General features: G+C 48.4%; 6 protein-coding genes across 6 annotated transcripts; 3 read left to right on the top strand and 3 right to left on the bottom strand.

Annotated features, from left to right (window-relative positions):
- Positions 1–1,350: 1,350 nt before the first annotated feature.
- N7469_005555 (serine/threonine/tyrosine protein kinase MPS1) lies at positions 1,351–3,831 on the bottom strand (the record flags this gene model as incomplete). The annotated part of the gene is made up of 1 exon (XM_056644475.1): positions 1,351–3,831. The coding sequence occupies one exon, from the start codon at positions 3,829–3,831 to the stop codon at positions 1,351–1,353; it is 2,481 nt and encodes an 826-aa protein (XP_056501289.1).
- A 4,914-nt stretch (positions 3,832–8,745) lies between these two features.
- On the top strand, positions 8,746–11,424 carry N7469_005554 (putative cell wall protein; the record flags this gene model as incomplete). Its single annotated transcript, XM_056644474.1, has 1 exon — positions 8,746–11,424. One exon carries the CDS (start codon positions 8,746–8,748, stop codon positions 11,422–11,424), a length of 2,679 nt encoding a protein of 892 aa, XP_056501288.1.
- A 1,515-nt stretch (positions 11,425–12,939) lies between these two features.
- On the bottom strand, positions 12,940–14,182 carry N7469_005553 (PWI domain-containing protein; the record flags this gene model as incomplete). The annotated part of the gene is made up of 7 exons (XM_056644473.1): positions 12,940–13,056; positions 13,112–13,425; positions 13,484–13,514; positions 13,570–13,734; positions 13,815–13,880; positions 13,994–14,018; positions 14,079–14,182. The coding sequence occupies 7 exons, from the start codon at positions 14,180–14,182 to the stop codon at positions 12,940–12,942; spliced, it is 822 nt and encodes a 273-aa protein (XP_056501287.1).
- A 408-nt stretch (positions 14,183–14,590) lies between these two features.
- N7469_005552 (uncharacterized protein) lies at positions 14,591–16,274 on the bottom strand (the record flags this gene model as incomplete). Its single annotated transcript, XM_056644472.1, has 4 exons — positions 14,591–15,378; positions 15,436–15,738; positions 15,791–15,922; positions 15,998–16,274. 4 exons carry the CDS (start codon positions 16,272–16,274, stop codon positions 14,591–14,593), a joined length of 1,500 nt encoding a protein of 499 aa, XP_056501286.1.
- Positions 16,275–16,774: 500 nt separating this feature from the next.
- Positions 16,775–17,299, top strand: N7469_005551 (DUF924 family protein; the record flags this gene model as incomplete). The annotated part of the gene is made up of 1 exon (XM_056644471.1): positions 16,775–17,299. The coding sequence occupies one exon, from the start codon at positions 16,775–16,777 to the stop codon at positions 17,297–17,299; it is 525 nt and encodes a 174-aa protein (XP_056501285.1).
- A 533-nt stretch (positions 17,300–17,832) lies between these two features.
- Positions 17,833–19,796, top strand: N7469_005550 (cytochrome P450; the record flags this gene model as incomplete). The annotated part of the gene is made up of 7 exons (XM_056644470.1): positions 17,833–18,028; positions 18,111–18,243; positions 18,297–18,488; positions 18,553–18,704; positions 18,762–19,009; positions 19,080–19,351; positions 19,415–19,796. 7 exons carry the CDS (start codon positions 17,833–17,835, stop codon positions 19,794–19,796), a joined length of 1,575 nt encoding a protein of 524 aa, XP_056501284.1.
- Between the last annotated feature and the right edge of the window lie 438 nt (positions 19,797–20,234).

The following is a 20,234-nucleotide window of genomic DNA, read 5'->3' as shown; positions in this document are numbered from 1 at the left end:
TATATGTCGTTTCTTTCGTTGTATGATCAAGGATCTACTACACTAGTAGAAGTGTGTTGATAGTAGAGTAATAGTGGAAATATCGGAAGATGATTCTTGTTCCTCGAGATACTTCAATAATGTAGTAGAAGAATTAACATTGTCTTTATTTCTGGGAATTATAGCCCATTTAAATACATTAGACTCAACTTACTTCGACATGTAAGCTAACAGTCTCGATGGGGCTATTCTGATAATCCAGATCGATTGCCACTTATAGAGATCACTCAGCAGCGGACGATCAAAAAGCAAAAAAATTAGTGGAGTTTCCCCTTAACACCAAGCCACATGGTTTCTAGATCCAGCGAGGTTTATCCAAATCCGGCGGGTGACTCGAGAGGATTGCTCAGCAACAAGCTCTTGAGTGGCAACTGGCTTCTAGATGTGGTTTGTTGGTCAGCAGACGTTTTCCTTGGGTCAAGTCCCACTCGCCAAGACGTTTTAAATAGTGTTAGGCTAGGCAAATGAGTACTCCTAAACATTCATCGTATGGAAAGTATAGGTTATTTTATTAGAATTTGACATCTCATGTTGTCTATGTCAATTTTGCGGCTGCTTTCTGGGGCTTTTATGCCTATTTCAGTTATGGGTGTTACTAGTATGTTCAGATTATGCGCTAGGTATCAATGATAGTGCTATATTGGGTGTCTCCGAACGGCCAGGAATAGTATGCTGATAAGTAAGCGCTATGGACTTTTCAACTTAATACTGACGCCGAGAACAGATTTCTTTGAAATTGGCATGGTATACACTATATCCAGGGTATGCGGTTGTCTAAAAGATCATAATCTATCTCCCCGCGACAATTCATAAAGGACAAGGACGAGGTTTAAACCAAGACTCATTTTACATAGTATCTACCGAGGTAAATTCTTATTAGTATTACGAGTAAAGTAGGCAAGGCTCGAGTGGATGGAAAAAGTTGAGGAATCAATTAGGGGCGAGTACTAACTTTGAAGCATTAAAAAACTCCCTAACTCCAATGCTTGAGTCATTGTCCCTATGCAAGCAGAAAAAGAATCCAAGAATTCATATACAGAATGGATAATCGACACGCTGTGCTGATTCACCAATGTGAATTGCTGGCTGAATAGACAAAGCCCATAAGGGGCGATGCGAGAGAGAAAAGAACATGAAAAGCAGATAATAAGTGGCAGTCAAGATATCAGTAAAATGGACCACCACCAATCAGGTTGAGACAGAAGAATGGAAATCCCATACAACACCGGTCATTAAGTCGTTCTAGAGTAAAGAAAGGAGGGAACAAGTTCTGGGAATGTGAAGTGACAAAGGAAATGGGGTAAGGACCGGTCAGGAATTTTCTTCTTCCAGTGCTGCTTTGATCTTTGCAAAGAACCCGGCAGGCCAGGCAGCCAGCTCTTCTTCTTTAGGAATACCGCGCGCCCTGCAATGATTGACGACATTGGCAAGGATGCGGCCAAGCATGTCCTGTGTGACAGGAACAGCACCGTCAAGCTGGGCATCAGGGTGCAGGAATGGGTCCCGTGGACCCAACATCTCTGCAATCGTTGGACGGAGAGTTTGGTCTCGTTGCAAGCAACGCTTCAGAGTTCGGATGAGACCAGGAGGGACGGGAACGCCGCCAACTCCATGAGACGGAAAGTCGATTTGTACACGAGGGTTGGGAATAGCCATGATACGCTCATAGTATTTAGCAATTTTCGCAAATGGCGGCTGGCCATAAACCATTTTATACAGAATGCAGCCTAAGCTCCAGACATCACTAGGCTTACCCAGCTTCATCACTTTACCAACGCTTGCAGGCAGTCCGAGAGAAGCGTTGGAGTCGACCAGTGCCTCGGGAGACATGTAGTTGGGTGTGCCGACTTGTTGTTCGCGGTGAACATTGACAGTGTTGTCTTGAATTGCATTGGCAATGCCGAAGTCAATTAGTTTGAGCCGACCCTGGACCATGAGAAAGTTGGCCGGCTTCAAATCAGAATGAACAATGTTAAAATCATGTACAGCCTGTACACACTCAAGCATCTCTTTCCAGTAATAACGAACAAAGTTGATATCAAATACAGCGTCTTCGGCATTTAGGCGATAGGTAAGTATCTTCTCGAGATCAGATTCACCAATTTCCATGAGTACACTGAGGGAGTGTTTGTCGGAGTTGAGCTCCCAATCAAAAAGTCGAACGACGCGGTCAACATTCTCTAGTTTCTTCAAAAGATCAATCTCCCCCTTATACCCAGCCAGGGTCAAAGGATCGACGTCTTCTAGGTTGACCCTCTTAAGTGCAAAGATCTTATAATTCTCAGCCATGACACGGTAGACACGGGAACTTCCTCCTCGGCCAATGCAGTCGAGACGAGTAAAGTGCTTATGATTGATAGATACTTGCGTCCGCTTCTTTCTGGATTGTGAAGTGGAGGCTCCAGCGGTCGCTGTGGCCGTCTCAAGCATTGACATCTTTGGAGGTGGTGGCGCAGGTCGATGTGGTGTGTTGCTGCTTCGTGTTGCGAGTATCTTGCGAGGCGAGTTGCCAGCGGGAGTTTCAGCGGACTCCTTCTTTTCGGTATCGTAAACAACAGAAAACTTTTCCGGTTTGTCCAAGAGGTTCAACCCCTGAGGTTTCGTACGTTTGAAAGTTGGCGGCGGTTCATTCTCCTGGTCTCGCACAGAAGGTAGTGGCGGTAGTGATGGAACCTTGAAGGCCGGCTGTTCCTTCGCACCGGATGACTTGGAGGACATCTCTGATGATGCGGGTGTCGATTTGGCATGAGAGCCATATGATTTTGGCGAAGATGACCTTGAAAATACACCATCACTTGGTCCACTAGCGGGTTGTTCATGGCGGTATGATTCCTTGTCTTGTGGTGGACTCGGGTCTGCCCAGGATACTTTCGGCGATGATGGTTTGCGTGGTTGATAGTCGGCGTTCTCATCCTCGCGCCCTGCATCCTCCCGGACATCTTCGTTCAACAAGTAATTTTCTTCGTTGTTCTCCTCACTTTGGCGACGTAATACACCTCGGCGCGCAGGTCCATTGAGAAATGTGCCGGTGAGACGCCCAACTCTCTTCACCCGCAACGAGCTCTGGGGGCCAACATCCTCGCCGCTGCGGCCGCGCAAGACTGATGAGGATCCAATGTGAGACACAGGATCTTCCTCATTATGTGCAAGGCGAGATTTCCGATTGTCACTATCGGATCGATCACCACTTCCATATTCGTCTCCCGAGTTTCTTTCCGTGGAGCGCTTCAATGAGGGCGAAATGGAAGAGGGGGATCGCGTATGGCTACGCGATACATTAATCCTCACGCTGCGTGGTCGAGGCGCAGGAGTGATGAAGTCATTCGGACGTTCGTGGGCATCGGAACCAGCACTCTGGCTGTTAGACAGAGGGGATCCTTCACGCGAAAACCTTGAAGCTGAAGCAACACCACCCAAGCGAACTACCCTTGGGGCTGGACTACCTGTCGATCGATCATGAGGCGAAGCATTTCGAGGCGATTGACTGTTTTGCCTCGATCCAACTGCAGCGCGACGCTCATATGCAGCATGTCCCTTTTGGAGATGTGGCGAAGATCCTAATCCGTCTCCGTCTAAAAGTGCCTTGACCGATGCACTGAACTTGGGCTCGGGCACTTCTTCGTCTGAACTGTCGCCAGAGTAATGTCGAGACGTTGTCCGGGGCTGAGCGTGGAGAGCCGGGGAGGCCCGTCTGGAACCCGAGCGTGAAACCGCGGGTCGGGACATCGGACGAGACGATTGCTGATATAGACCGGAGTGGTAGGCGGAGGATAATGAATTGGGAGAAGCCATGGCGGGCAGTCACCTACATTGAAGTCGTGGATCAATGTGGCCCGCGATGGCCCAGTTGTCGAATGTTTGTTGTGTTGCGCTTGAAGGATGGCCGTTCGATCGAAGCTGCCAACGCGACGCTATATGGTCACGTGTTAGTTATTGCTACGGTAACGGACGGCCACAACAAAGAATGTCTACGGCCTGTTTACTCGAATGTTCGTTTACATAGAGGGGTATCAATTATTTCTCGATTATCCGTAGCTATTTAATCAAGTTCTGATTGACTGTTGGTTTCCGATTCTATATAGTCCTAATGACAGGCTGCGTATGGTCAAATAACAATCAAAGAATGAGATGGCGCGAGCACATACTCCAACCATGTAGTATAACTATAACCGCACCCCTACATACAAAAGAGCAACTTCGAGTTTATTCGCATTAGGTCGGTAGGACGTAACTTGGGAAATACTAACTCTTAATTGATGAGAATAAAACTGATTAAAAATAACTTCTTACCAGAGAAATGTTTAGAAGGAAAGGTAGAGTAGTCTTTGAAATTGCAGTCATCCCAACTATTTTTCCCATCGCACATGACATAGATATATTATTGGATATGAAACCATAGCTCAGAACAGGTGTTCTGAGATTCCCGAATGGAATCTCATTTACACAGCTTGGGCAAGCTGTGTCTTAACTGAAATTGGTCGTCAGCCAGTTATTCCAGCATCCATGGCCCCATTGATGCATTTGCGAAATCTGCCAAAATTCACGAACCTTGTTCCAAACTACATAGTTATACATCGACGGGTTACATGCATGTGTATTTCTCGGAAAACTACCAATCGCTTGAACTTCAAATATACTCAATCACTACTATTTCCGTGTGATATCCAGGAATATTAAAATCTCCGGAGAAAATCCTTCGATAGCCCGGGGAAATAGGCTGGAGCCGAATAATGTGAAAGTGTAAAGCAAATGACCCGGAGGTTTCGTCACCAAATGAACATCTAAAGCGATGCGTAGTTACTAGTAGTAGCATACCCCAGGTCAGCAAATGGAGATGAAAATGTACTTACTACTAGTAAATATTCAATGTTCAGTTACGTGACTTGCACTGCTCTAATGTACAATAAAAAGCCATATGTAGTGGTGTCAAATACTAGTTGCTTTTGGAAAGACCCCAGCAACAACTTCAGTACTACTAGTACTAGTAGCCATGCCGAATAGATGCATCAAATATCACGGTAGCAATGACCAAAAGCTCGATTGTAAACATGAAGCTATACATATGCCCCATTGTGATAAATGAAGTATAAGAATCCCATGAGCTCTGTACTTTTGCACTTGGATTTTACTATCTAATTCCCCTACCAGAAATCATCATCAAGTCCGTCTTCGACCAGCGGCAAGCTGCATTTACCAAAAAAATAAAATAAAATAAGACTATTGGCCAAGCCAGTTGATGCACAATCTCATCTCAATCCATGCAAGGTACAAGGCAATCCAGACAGCTGGAAACGACCAAATGACAACTATTGGATGACTCTAAAGGAGCGGTCGGCTACCAGCACCATAAATGAAGAGGCTCACATGCATACTTCTACAATATCTACCCCTTCAAAAGATCAAAGATCCACCTTAAGTGCCTCGTCCCCGCTAAGAAATTTTCTTTGACTCAGGTACCATCCAACAAATGCGATGATACGTGCTGTGCAGAATATAGAGTCCATGGAACGGAGCATCGGAACTCCGCCGTCGAGATCGATGTTGTCAGTGTAGAAATTTTCCTCAAGCTTTTAACAATGGACTACAGAACTACGTGAACTAACTATGGTCCTTGCCATGTGATGCTTTACAGACCCGCTACGGCGATGTGATGATCGTGGATCCGCCCAGAGCTCGGTGTAATGGCCAAAAAGAGAATTAGCTGGACTTGTTCTTGGACTCACGCATTCCACAAGGCTGAATACGTTGCTTATCAGATTCCGTGGGTTTTGAGGAGGGTGGTGAGTATGTAGACTCAATGGATCCAAAAATGGTCGGTGGATTGGTCACAACGGAACTAAAGAGACAGAATATTCTCCGATGAGTGCAGGGATAATGACAAGGAAGCACGATGGCTAAAATGACGTCTAAAGCATGGTTAATACTTTTTGCGGTGACGTTTCAAAGGGCAGTGCATAATGATCTATCGACCGTCTGGATTGCCCTTCCGAGTCCAAGGAAAACTGACGGGCAAGTGATATGCCGAAGTTAATTAGATTACTCGGGTTTGAGGGCCAAGGAAAGGATGTCTGAAGCCTCGGCTGATCATGCATTCTGCAGCTACGCTACTCGAGGGGAATTCGGCTGTCCCACCAAGTTGTGTTACAAATCGAACGCATCGCAAATTAACCCGGGAAATTCCACGAGAAATTCTTTGGAAAAGTGCAACCTCAGGATCGAAGATTCGGCAATCCAATGCGATGCAATTCTTTTTATAGCACGATCGAAAACTCTCATCCCCATAGAGTTCGAACTGGTACTATATCTCATACTGGAGGCGTCGCACCTAGTCCTCAAGCGTACCAGTCCCTGGATAGACCTAGCGAGCCAACCTGGGGAGGAGGACGGGAGATGCTGAAACAACGATCGCCTCGAGATCCTCGGGAAGCCCCTCCAGGATCAAACGAACCGGTTCTCTACCCGATGGCCAAGAAGGGACAAACGCTGACTGCTAGTTTCATTTTGGTGCAGTAGTCTGCGGAGTCTCGCGGACGAAGAAGCTTAACAGGTAAACACATTTGTATAGTTTGACGGATTAAACGAGACTAGGAAAAGTTAACCATTGCCCCTGGCTTTGTGCCTGTTTCGAATTGTCTGCCCTAACTCCACCTTGAGAGAGGCTGGTGGAGTCGAATTACCCCTGGGCCCAGGGGAAATTCCTGGCCCTGGCCCACCACTTTTGGGTCATGTTTGCTCTGATTAATGACCTTCGATGGGTCTTCATGCAACATTTGCAACACCGGACCACTCATTTTTGGCAGTCTCTTTGTTTACGCCGGTGGAGTCACGAGTCCCTGAGAAAGGGAACTGCAAGCATTCACACTATCGTTGCCATTAGGGCGGTGGCTTGCATAGTGCAGCTCTCCAATCCTGCAAGCCCTAGTCAAGTCAAGTTTGGATTCAGTGTTATTGGCCCCGCGTAGATGGGAATCTTGCTTGAATCCTGAATTTGCGACCGCATCCTGCTGGCTCGCTACTCCTTCTAATGCTGCGATTCATGTCCCTTCCAAGCCCCCGTGGACCTTTATCCCGACATCTGCATGCAAGCTGCATCATCCTTCCGAAAATCTGCTGGACCTACGAGTCTCCAACACATGGGAGGAATAGAAAAAGAAAACAAAGGCACAGAAGAAGCATAAACGAGCTCATGCACCCAACCGTGGTACAGGAAGAATGTCACTTAACGGTATCTGGTCACGTCTCCGACCTTCCATCCAGGAACAATAAACGTTAGGAACCGAAAAATCAGTCGGATAGCCACCGAACTTAGCACAATTGTATTTCCTTGGGACCAGGCGTTTCGACATGTCTCTTCTTCCTCCGCAGGGATTTCGAAAGCAGAGCAGGATGCGTTGGTACTAGGCTGGAAGCCGTCTAGGCTATGCATCATGTTCCTGAACTAAACCCCAGGGGGATATGGGGCCATCTTCTAACGGACCACTCGGAATGGTAGTTTGCAGACTTTTCCCAGCCTAACGACAAGAGATCCATTTTCACCAGGGAGAGGGTTCGTTTGGGGTGAGGTTGATGGTGTACGGAGTATCCGGCCATATACTGTATCCAATTTGATCAACCACAAAAAGACCTATCCCCAAGCCTCCACCCCTTTTTATTCAAGCTAACCCTGAGCAGGATACTCTTTTTTAAGATGAAAGCCCAAAATAGCCCAGGCCAATATGTTTTCGGGTGCTGGGCCGTCAACCGTTGGTGGGTCAGGACGATCGTTTCCCCTGGAGATACTGGGACAGGTGGACGATGACTGCATTTCTCCTGATGATTCTCGTCTCAATTGCCCTGTTAGTTGATGATTCGCATGTCTCTTCTTGCGAGTATACATAGTATATCGTGCCAGCACACCAAAATTCAACCTCAAAGTTGATGATCAATTGGATGTTTACGCCAATTTCCGCTTTCTTGCCCTAATTTCCAGTGTCTTATTACTATTACTTCCTCTTGAGCTTGGACTCGAATTGAATAGTCCAAATGGAAACCACCACTTCGAGAGTTTATTCGGGGAACCTGACACCATCTGTGACGGCCTCGCCACAACTAGACGGCACGAGCGGGCACCGTTTCCACCCATGATGTTGTACGTGATCAAGGCGAATGGTCTTTTGTTGGCAGCCTTGCTCCACATGAGGGTCCCTCGGTGATCCAAAGACTATTCCCCCGATATCCGTGAGCCTAAGGGGGCGGAGTGGATACAGTACAAGTGTGGATAGCTCCAAATGTGGACTGATGGCTTTGAGGGCGTCGAGACCGGGGTAGTGTGCATTTGCACCTCCTGGTCCGTCCGATCCTACTAGGATGTTGTGCTGGATACTGCTAGTTGCTAGTGGAGATCCGGCTCTTCCACTGGCAGTCGTCAATGAAAGTGCTAGACGATCAGGGGGGGGCTGTATAAATATTGAGGATCTTCGCTCCCGGATGTCACTGCTTCACATCTTCATTCCTACAGTCTATCGTTAATACTGTTCTTTCTTTTGGACGACCGTTGTCGGGTTGTCTGCCTTTCTTTTTTCTTTTGACGGTTTGGTTGTGTAAACCGTTCTTTTTTTTTATTCTTGATCATTGTGATTTTTATCTGATCATCCACTCTCGTTGGCCATTTTGTGCCTTAATACATTCACTCACTACACAATACATACTACTCGTTAGACGCCGACAATGCGTTCTTCTCTTTTGATGCTCGCCGCTTTGGCGGGTTCCTCTCTGGCCTACCCTGCCGAACTCACCTACGACCGCCGGACTTTCGGTCTCATCGCTGATATCCTGGGAGATGTCACTGTCGATGTCGGTTCTATCCTCCACCTGATTCTGGGTGGTGGTGCTTCAGCTAGCGTTTCGGTTCTCTCTGGCCTGGGTGCTCACGGTGCTGCTGCCCTTGAGGGTGGTGCTCTTGGATGCTCTGCTGGTAAGATTCACCACTCTGCTCGCGCTGAGCTGAAGGCTTGGTTGCACACCCAGAGTGAGATCACCGGATCTCTCAAGGCTCACCTTCTGACTTGGTGTGATGCCTCTGCTGATGTTACTCTGGCCGCTGATGTTCTGGCTTCACTTTCTGCCTTCATCCCCCACTGTGCTGAGATTGCCAAGGAGTCTATCTACGTTACTTTGGAGGGTATCTTCTCTGCTGTGGACCTGGAGTCCACTCTTGTTCTGAGCCTCTCTGCTCAGAGCACCCTTTCTGCTTTCCTTGAGGCCCACCTGGGTCTCGATGCTGATGTCAAGGCTGGCCTTGGTGTCTGCGCCAACGGTGGTGTTGTTGCTAGCTTGCACGCTGATATCAAGTCTTCCCTGCTTGCTTGGCTCAACCACGGCGACTGCCCCCTCAGCGTCGACCTGAAGCTGAGCATTCTTGCCTGGATCCACGGTAAGGGTGGTGCTGACCTTGTTTCCATTGGCCACATCGGTGTTGATGCTCTGTCTGCCATCTCCGTCGGTGCTTCCGTCGGTGTCGCCGTTGAGGAGGGTGGTGCTCTCTCCAAGCACGCCCAAGCTTCCATTGCTGCTTTCCTGGAGGCTGATATCGCCGCCAATCTTGATGCTAACGTTATTCTCGCTCTGAAGGGCTGTGCCAAGGGTCACCTTGCCTCAGCTCTGTCCGTTGAGGTCCGCACTGCTCTCGCTGTCTGGCTCTCCGGCTCCGACTGCTCCTTGGGTGTTGAGCTGAAGTCTGTTGTCCTGCTGTGGCTGTCCCTGGCTGTCACCGACACCTCAGTCGACCTCGTTACCGGCCTTGTTGGTGATATCACCGGCTTCCTGACCGAGACTGTTCTTGCTACCCTGAGTGTCAACCTCCGTGGTGCCCTCGGTGTCCTTCTGTCTGGCCAGAGCCTGGAATGCCTGTCCTGGGAGGCTCGTGCTGAGCTTGCTGCCTTCCTGGGTGGCTGCACCAGCATCGACATTGGTATCAACATTGAGCTGATCATCATCCAGTGGTTCACTGGCTGCAGCATCCCCGGTGCCCCCAAGCCCTCTTCATCCGTTCCCAGCCTGCCCTCTTCCACCGGTATGGTCAGCACTCCTGTTGTCCCCTCCGGCTCTGCCTCCACCCCCAGCGTCCCCAGTGGTTCCATCACCGTCTCCATCCCCAGTGGCCCTACTGGAGGTTCTACTCCCTCCGGCCCCAACGGCGGCTCTGGATCTACTCCCACCGGTGCTTCTCCCCACGAGACCCCTGCTCCTAGCGGTCCTTCCGGTGCTGAGACCACCCCCTGTGACACTGAGACTAGCGCTATCGTCTCTTCTTCCATTATCCCTGGTGGTCCTAACGGTGGCTCTGGATCTACTCCCACCGGTGCTTCTCCTCACGAGACCCCTGCACCCAGCGGCCCCTCTGGTGCTGAGACTACTCCTTGTGACACTGAGACCAGCGCCATTGTCTCTTCTTCCGTTATCCCTGGTGGCCCTGCTCCCACTGGCCCTGCTCCCTCCGGTCCTAACGGCGGCTCTGGATCTACTCCCACCGGTGCTTCTCCCCACGAGACCCCTGCTCCTAGCGGTCCTTCCGGTGCTGAGACTACTCCTTGTGATACTGAGACCAGCGCTGTTGTTTCTTCCTCCGTTATCCCTGGTGGCCCTGTCCCCTCAGGCCCTAACGGCGGCTCTGGCTCTACCCCCTCTGGCCCTGCCCCTACTGGACCTGCTCCCACTGGCCCTGCCCCTAGCGGTCCTCCCGGAGCTGAGACTACTCCCTGTGACACCGAGACCAGCGCTGTCGTCTCCTCCACCGTTATCCCCGGCGGCCCTGCTCCCACTGGTCCCGCCCCTAGCGGCCCTAACGGCGGCTCTGGCTCTACCCTCACTGGCGCTTCTCCCCACGAGACTCCCGCTCCCAGTGGCCCTAACGGCGCCGAAACTACCCCCTGTGACACCGAGACCAGCGCTGTTGTTTCCTCTACTGTGATTCCCGGAGGACCTGCTCCCACTGGTCCCGCCCCTAGTGGCCCCAACGGTGGCGGCTCTGGCTCTACCCCCACTGGTGCCTCTCCTCACGAGACTCCCGCTCCCAGCGGTCCCAACGGTGCTGAGACCACCCCCTGTGAGACCGAGACCAGCGCTGTTGTCTCCTCTACCGTCATTCCTGGTGGCCCTGCTCCCTCCGGCACTTCCCCCTCTGAGGGTGGTTCCGGTGGCTCTCCCTCCGGCCCCGGTGCTAGCGCCAGCACTCCCTGTGACACCGAGACCATACCCCAGGTGACCTCTACTGTCATCCCTGGCGGTGGTGCTAACCAGCCCCCTGCCCCTACTACTGCTCCCACCGTCCCTAGCGGCGGTGGCAGCGGCGAGGTTGACAGCACCACCACTGTCACTGTCACCTCCACCGTCTGCAACTGCGAGTAAGCGGCTTTATAACCGCAGTCCATGAAGAGCATTTACTCATCAATGCTTTCTACCGCCTTTGTTTTATTTTTTCTTATGACAAGATGACCTTCAAATCCCCCTCGACATGGCGAGTGACCTGTGGAGAAGACGTCTCATGTCGTCTTTACTCCCAGTCTCACTCCTCCGTCTTTGTCCTGTCTGTAGATATTTAATTCTAATTCTAATCTGCTCTGGGAGATTCTTGCCTGTCTATACATCTGTATCTGGACTGCGTGGCTTTGGACGGTTCATGGCTTTTTGGGCCTTTGTGCCGATTCAAGCTTACCTTGTTATTTATATACGATTTGTCCTTGCGCCTTTTTGATTCCCCCTTCAATGGAGTACATTCCTTATCTGTTCTGTCTGCCATTGATGTATTAACTTCGAACAGACCTTTTTTGGTTACTGAAAATTGTACTTTATGAATAGATTTTTACAAGCGTTGAAAAGAGCCCAATAGAAGAAGCATACTCTTGCTATAACAAGCATTCAGAAGTGTTTTAATCCTACATGGCGTGGATAATTCGCCTTATTTTGAATTGATTAACCACTAGCGTCGTTTTAGTGGTTTTGGACCTTTGGTTATGAAGTGATTACTGAGGTACTAACTATACATATAGTTTAAAGCACAATATCAAGTCGAAATCGCCTCGGAGGATTCTAATCTTAGGAGTTGATGAAGTGTTTATGAACCCTCATATACACGTCATCATTTACTTGGAAGTAAATGGATTTACTTCGAACTTGAATTAACCCTCTAGTACTCTCTATGGTAGACATCAATAAGATCACGCATGTTTTGTGATTGTGACCATCTACCAGCCACTACAGCCTGAACGTATTCCGCTAAATGGATCTACTTATTCTATTCACATCGCAAAGGGTGTTTGGATCCTCGATTATCTGACTGATAGAGTTACCAATTTTGTCAGCACATGAGCGTTGTATATTATGAAATTTCAAACGTCGCAAGCCTGTCAGAAATTCGCTGGAAAAAGCCCGAGTAGGGCAAAGTTTGATATTGGCCTGGGCTGTAAAAAGAGTTAGATTTGCTGTAGATCATTGACTATCGATAAAAAGTAGACCGAGGGCAACGAACGTCAATGTCATTAGGGTATTCAAACACTGACGAATAGGCAGGACATGAGGCCTTGCGACGCTTTCGAGGTTTAATGACCCGACTCATCAGAGTCAGCATTTTTGGTATGCTCCGATGACTTTTCAATTGGTGATTTGGAACGATGCGAGGTGCCCTCATCTTCATCAGCTATCTTTCGTCGCTTATCACCAGGTGCAGATACAGAAGATGTGTTGCGCCTCCTACGACCAGCATGGTTGTACCTCTCCAGCGAACGCCGACGACCCCTGTCTTTTCTAGGGCTGCGACTTCGACTTCGACTTCTAGGGCTACGACGCCGGCGATGGCGATGGCGACTATCACTCCGACTGCGAGTCAATCGGCCAGCATCGCGGTCTTTGCGTCTCCCGTGTCGCTCAAGAGACCGCGAGCGGGATCTGGAATGGTGTCTCGAGTTTGAAGGTCTTCGGTGTCGGTTGTGTCGAGGTGGTGTTACGCTGCGGGAGACAGAGCGCCGCCTGCCTCGTTCTCGTCTGGGAGATGGTGAGCGGTATGAATCACTTCGGGTCATGGATCTGTCTCGATCACCGTAGTCCGGGCTCCGTCGCCTCTTTTCCATGCGGTCTCGGCGATCCGGCGACTTGGATCTGCTGAAGCTACGGCGGCGTTGTCGGCGGGGCGGCGAACGGGAACGGGAGCGAGAAGGGGATCGAGAGGCTGGGGAATGGGACGGCCGACGACCTCTGTGGCTGCTAGAAGGTACGTAAGAATCGAATTCGCGACGAGATGGGGGTTCACGGTATCGATCTCGGCTGCGGTATCGAGGTGGAGATCGCGAGCTTCGGCGGCCAAAGTCTCGACCACCACCTCTTCTTCCTCTTCCATCGCGGCCAGCACGCTCCCTGCGCCTCAGGTCGTCCATTTCGCGATCTCGATTCTGTTCTTGTTCCTTTTGTCGACGGGCAGCCTCGGCAGCCTTCTCGGCATCGGCCTATGTTGCGAATGGTCAAACGGGTGCTAAAATATTGCGTCGCAATGGATCGTACCTTTTCCTGCATTAATTCAAGCTTCTTTGCTTCCAGTAGCTCTTTTGGAACTCCTTGAGGATTCTCCTGGCCGCTGAGGCACAATGACCATAACTCTTGACAAAACTTGGCAGTATCTCGATCGAGGAATCCAGTCAATTGGATCTGGAGCGATTTGATATCGGGCTAGTTATAAGAGGCGAATGATTAGTCAATACACGCCCATGAGATCTGCAATTAAGAAGTGAAATATCAAGATAACATACGTAACGCGCTCCTTCCAGGAGATTGAAGCATAGCTCAATAACCACATCGTCCTCATTTCCCAGGATCTTGTTTACTAGTCAGTTTCAATTCTTCCGCATAGACCAATAGACCATATCCTCAAACGCCAGATATCACTTTGGCATGATGGATACACCAGATATTATGCTCAATTACTCACCTCGGAGATTCGTTTGGCAATCCACCTATAATAAAGGTTAATTTCCAAGATTGCGGGCAAATTGGGAAATCCGGGGAAAGCGTACTTCTTCATGACTTCAATGTTGACCTTCTTCATGTCAACCTTCTGGCTGAACTCCGGAGGAAACTTAGTCCTCTTCAGCAGCTTCGCATCCACGGGGGCCGCCATCTTGGTAGGGAGGTTGTATGAGCAAGAGATAGAGCAAAGTTGTGGTTGAAGCTGCTCGGCGTGGATCAATGAGACAGGGCGGTGTGATATTGCCTATTCGTGCCTTATTGATCGACTTGATGCCTTAGGATCTATATGCATTCACTCATATATAGTACAACAAGAAATGGGTACAGTATGCACCTGGGTATAATATTACATATTAAGGTTATTTTATGCTGGCGACTGTTGATTTCCGTACATGCAATTGTCAGGCCCAGCTCCAAGTTGAGTACTGACCTGTCGCTGTATCAAAAGTATCTTTAGATTGGCTAGTGTAGTACGATCTCGTAAACCAGACTAATTGATGCTAGAATCAAAATTTGAAGTATATAAAATTTGACTTAGCTTCTCCCTTTAAGACCTGTCTCAAAGTCTGGCGAACTTTCCCTCTTCTGCATGCATCATTTTTAAGAGATCATCAACCAGCTGCTCTTTATCAGTGGCATTTGCTTTCAACATGGTGTTTTCAATCCTGTCACGGCTATTAACCAACATTTTAGCAACTTGGCTCCATTCGATAGTCTGCGGCAAAATGGATATGCCCGGCATATTCGGTGCAATTGCCACGGGAAGAAGCTTGCTGTTCTGCTTGCGAATCTGACCATCGACGATGACCATGTCGATATCTCTAACAGAAGAATGAAGGACAATGGCCGCGACAGGATCTTGCTCGCAAGCACAAATCATACCAGGGCTTTCTCCATCAAAAACTACCAGATCGGCAACCTTCCCAACAACTAATGATCCCAAATCCTCTTCCATGTGGATTGCCCGAGCTCCCTGGATCGTGGCAAGTCGGAAGACATCTTGAACATAGAGATTCAAAGAACGCGAAAACTTGCCCTCCGCGATTAGCTTTTCATTACGCTTTGCACGCTCATGTTGCAAGGCTAAGCGCATTTGTGAAACCATGTCACCAGAATTATTGCTATGACAATCGATTCCCAAGGAGCAGATATCAGCGCAACCTTCGCGGAAGCAAACAATGTCACCATGTCCCATCTGTAGTTCAGTATCTGGAGTCGTTGATATCCATGCCTTGGCATGATTTAATTTGTGGATATCACTGACAGTCAAATTGGTGGCGTGAGAGAGAAGAATGTCTGGTCCCAAAAGACCGTAGCTCTCAAGCGTATCGACCGGCGAAAAGTTACCTATCACAATGAATTTAGCTCCTAGCCTGAAAGAACAAATTGCTATCAAATGCTCACCAAAATAGAGTCCAGCATAGTGGCTGGTGATGACTTTTGTCCCCAATTCCCTAGCTTTGTTGTAGAGAGAAACCACTTGGTCTCGTGGCAACAGAAATCCATCGAAAGCGAGACCCAGGTGAACTCTTCCATCCCCAAACGGTGCTTGAGACGCGAGCTCCTCGAATTGATTGATTACCCAGTCATCCAACAATCTGTCACATGTGGTAAGCTCTGGTTTCCAGTTCAAGACCTTTGACGTTGGTGTATAGCAAAACACAGAACGAATCCCCGAGGCTACAGTCGCCTCAATCGCGTTCGTAGCTACCAATCGTATTAGTAAGAACTTCGTTATACTGAGTAACAGGGTTCCTACTATGGTCTGGCGAGATATTGATGTGAGCATGGTCTACCAAGGTTGTTGTTCCTGCATCCACGGCCTCCAAGCAACCACCTAATTCCCCCCAGAAAACATCTTCCGGGGCGTAGTTGGAACTTTGCATATTTCCTGTTACAGTCGAATCTAAGTCAGAACTAGGATGTTTGGAACCCGAAAACTTTCAAGCATTCTAATGTCACTGACCAGTTGGAAGATATTCCAGCAAAGTCTGGTCAGCGTGGCGGCCTTTGAGTTGTGTCTGCCACACATGATGATGTGTATCAATGAAACCAGGAGATATGATTTTGCCAGTACAATCAATAATTTGAGTCCCTGGTGGAGGATTGATTTCAGTTCCGATTTTGGCGATCCTTTTGCCTTCAATCAACAACGAATGACCCCTCAAGGGCTTGACATGGTCGTTCGGTTGACCCGAGGGGACCAAAATGGTCGCATTTTGAAGAAGAAGGTGTGATGACATTTTCATTTCTCAAGAAACCAGAAAAACTAGTTTCTGCTCTTGATGTGACTATTTTGACAGTAGGGATAATTTTGTCAACGACATAAAATGGGGTTTTGTATTTAGAGTGTGGGCCCTGGGTGGTTCGTTTTTCGGTCGTTCGGTCTGCCAAGTGAGCGAACACCGAATGTTCTGCTTGATGGCTGGAACAACTGTGAGTAATCCGACCAGATAGCCCGCCTATTGACCTGTTTCAGTGCGATTATCATGTGGGTGGACTCAAGTGAGGCTCTTCCCAAAGAATTAAGCATGAAGGGAGTTAAAGACGGGTTAAAGTCAGAACTACGAATTAACCCCGGGCTTAACCCCGAAGGATCTGATGATGTCATGGGAGAATATCCTTCAAGTTGATATTCGCAGTTGACGGCGTCTGTTACATATTTAGAGCTTGATATCGCTCGAAGAAAGCCGTAGTATTGTTTATGCACCATTATCGTCAATCCCTCATGAATCGATCAAAGATGCTTATCAAAACATACGAAAATGTTCTCGATTTCTGGTTCGGAGCCAAAACATCTCGCGACTATTTGAAAGAAAAGTCCTTTTGGTATGGCAGCCCATCCGATGATGCTTATGTGCGCAAAAATCTTGGCGAATCTTACAACAAAGCTAAAGAGGGGGAGCTCGATTCTTGGAAAAGCGCAGGTGAAGGAGAAGGCGCGCTAGCATTGATTCTCTTACTCGACCAAGTGCCACGCAACATCTTTCGCGACACTCCACTGGCGTATGCCACCGACTCAGATGCAATCCAAGTTGCACAATTTGTCATTGATAGAGAGTGGGACAAAAGTATGCCAGCCATTCAAAGACGATACTTGTACTCTCCTTTCAATCACTCGGAAAGTCTAAAAGACCAGGAGACATCTGTGAAATTATTCACAGAACTTGGTGATCCCTATCATTTGCACTGGGCCAAAAATTTCCATGACCAGATCAAAAGGAATGGCCGATTTACGCATCGTGATAGGATTTTGGGAAGATCATAGGAATAGTCTGAGATCTGATGACAGAAAGTCTGCCGAGGCACTTCAGAGCCTTGAGGGCTTGCCCGTACAGCCTTGCAAAGTACAAGGCTGCAGTTTGGCCAGCACTTCCTTTTCGAAATCACTCAATTCTTGGGCCAGAGACCCCCATAAGATTCCAGAGCCAGACAGTCATCTTGTGCGATATTTCCATCAAAAAGGGCATCGTGGCATGTTGAGCAGTAGCCACGCAATCATAGGAATGGAAATCCACGGACTCCTCAAAAGGATCCCTGACCAACACCCTCCGAAATACAAGCGGTTGGCTGAGACTCTCCGGGATCTCCATTCTAGGAAATGGAGAATTGATGGGTGGGATCGCCGCGTTGACAGCGGGTAATCATTTTAGACTGTGCGGAGAGCCAGGCAATAGACCAATAGTACAAGACTAAAAAGAAATCAAAGCCCCAGACACTGAGCTATCTTCCTCTGACTTGTAATTGCCCCTCAACTTCCTTGATGACACCTACCCGAGGACACGTCAGGCCAAAATTAACATGCCGTTCATGCTCTTGAGGGTGCTCATTGGAGCAACAGTGATCTTTGCGACCACTTGGTTTCTGAAAAGAAGAGATACTCATAGAAAGCTACCCCCTGGTCCGACAGGAAAGCCGATAATTGGCAATGTCTCCGATCTGCCAGCCCCAGGGGCCCAGGATTGGGTGCATTGGCTGAAGCATAAACAGCTATATGGTGTGTGATCTACAATACGCCATTCGAGCCTAGGAAATGCACGTATGAGAGGGTCTAACCAATGATGAAATCCACTTTCTAGGACCGATTAGTTCAATAACAGTAATGGGCCAGACCATAGTGATCCTCAATGATATTCAAACTGCGTTGGAGCTCCTCAGCAAACGTTCAGCAAAGCATTCCTCGCGTCCAAAGCTGGTGTTCGCATCAGAAATGTCAGTGTCCAATACCGCTTTGCCCAAGAAGATACTAAAGATGGAGTCATTAGGGTTGGCTGGGAGCATATACTGGCAATGCAGACATATTCTGAACGATTCCGTGCCTATCGAAAAGCGATGCAGCCCTATCTTGGATCGGAACAAGCAGCAGCACAGTACAACACGCTACAGGAGATTGAATCACACAGATTCCTCTTTCGTGTTTTGAAAAACCCGAACAAGCTCTCCGAGCATATTCAAACGTAAGTCCTCGCATCAGAGATGAATTTGTAACCATTATAAAGATCGATGACGTTCTCTCTCTAGTGAAGCCGGGGCTGTGATTCTGAAGATTGCCTATGGATATACCATAGAGCCGCACGAGCGCGACCCTCTGATTCATATGGCTAACTTAGCCCTGGAGCGGTTCTCAATTGCAGGAACTCCAGGTGCGTGGCTAGTGGATATGATGCCAATTCGTGAGTTCATACTTGTTGTATTCATTGAGTGTGCACTAGTAACCATCTTAATTGCAGTCAAATTCATCCCAGCCTGGTTTCCAGGGGCTGGATTCAAGCACAAGGCCCAAATGTGGAAAAAGAATCTGGAAGATGTTGCAGACAGACCCTATAAATTCGTGCAGAAGTGTATGGAGAGTGGTAGATACGAAGCTTCGTATCTGTCAAACCTTTTCAAAGCAAATGGTTGCCCATCGCCAGGGAGTGAAGAGGAGACGATCGCAAAATGGACCTCAGCATCCCTTTATACTGGCGGTGCTGATACGGTATTGTCCTCACTACCGGGACTGAACTCGGATAAGGCAATGTCCTACGCTAACCTTGCAACATTTATAGACCGTGAGTGCGATCGAAACGTTTTTCTTGGCCATGGCTCTATTCCCAGATATACAAAGGAAAGCGCAAGCTGAGATCGAGCAAGTTTTGGGATCTTGTCAGCTACCAAAAATGTCTGATCGTTCCCGACTGCCATATGTTGATGCGGTAGTGAAAGAGGTTCTTCGTTGGCATCCAGTCGCTCCAATGGGAATTCCTCATATGTCGACTGAAGATGATATCTGGAATGAGTATCTAATTCCGAAGGGGTCTTTGCTCATGCCTAACATATGGTCAGTGCCCAGCAAAATAAAGCTATCGTGTACACAAACCAAGTAAAGATTAACGTGACGAAGGGGCTTAATGCACGATCCATTGGCTTATCATGACCCTATGTCCTTCAAACCAGAGCGTTTTCTTGTCTCAGATAAACAAGGACCTGAAATGGATCCCCACGGTATTGTCTTCGGCTTTGGACGACGCATATGTCCCGGTCGGTTCCTTGCCGACAACACGTTGTACTTAACTGTCGCGCGATCACTTGCCGTATTTAATGTTGAGGATGACCAAGCAGACCATTTTAATCTAGGTGATCGCCCAAGATTCTTGCCTGGAGTAATCAGTCACCCTGTTCCCCGGAAATTCAACATCACGCCCCGTACGCCCGAACATGAAACCTTGATAAGCTCAATTGAGACAGAAATTCCTTGGCAGAAAGGTGATGCGTCGAGCTTATAATGATGTTATCAGCATGGATGGTCGCTGCGGTGTTGGATTCGAGCTTGCCAGGGGCTGAAAAATAAGGGGGAACGGTGTTCTGATAAATTGTGCTGGAGTCATCATTCGATGGATCTTTCAGCCACTTGGGACTTGGACAGGAGTGCTGTCTATCTTGCGCTAGTATAAAGTTAGGAAAGGGGATGTGCATAGCTGAATCGTGATCCCAGCTGAGACGCCCGCTGAAAATTGCATGCTGTGTAACCACCTTTTGTTTGCCATCTCCTTTGTACATAGTATGCGTCTCGTCGATCCTGATAAAAAAGGAGATGCCTAACAATTGCAAAACCTCCCTTTTTTTTCAGACCGATGTTTATATAAGTGTTATATATGTGAACGTTCAAGTCGGAGTCCATAGTTGCTTTTAGGCTGGTTGGTAGTTGAGTATAGTAAGAGAAG

This window comes from Penicillium citrinum (genome assembly GCF_028827155.1).
Source record: "Penicillium citrinum strain IBT 23319 chromosome Unknown utg000004l:1.0-2404223.0:1.0-2405248.0, whole genome shotgun sequence".
Lineage (NCBI taxonomy): Eukaryota > Fungi > Ascomycota > Eurotiomycetes > Eurotiales > Aspergillaceae > Penicillium > Penicillium citrinum.
Note: the sequence above shows the minus strand (reverse complement) of the source record. Positions and strands in the feature narration are given on the sequence as shown.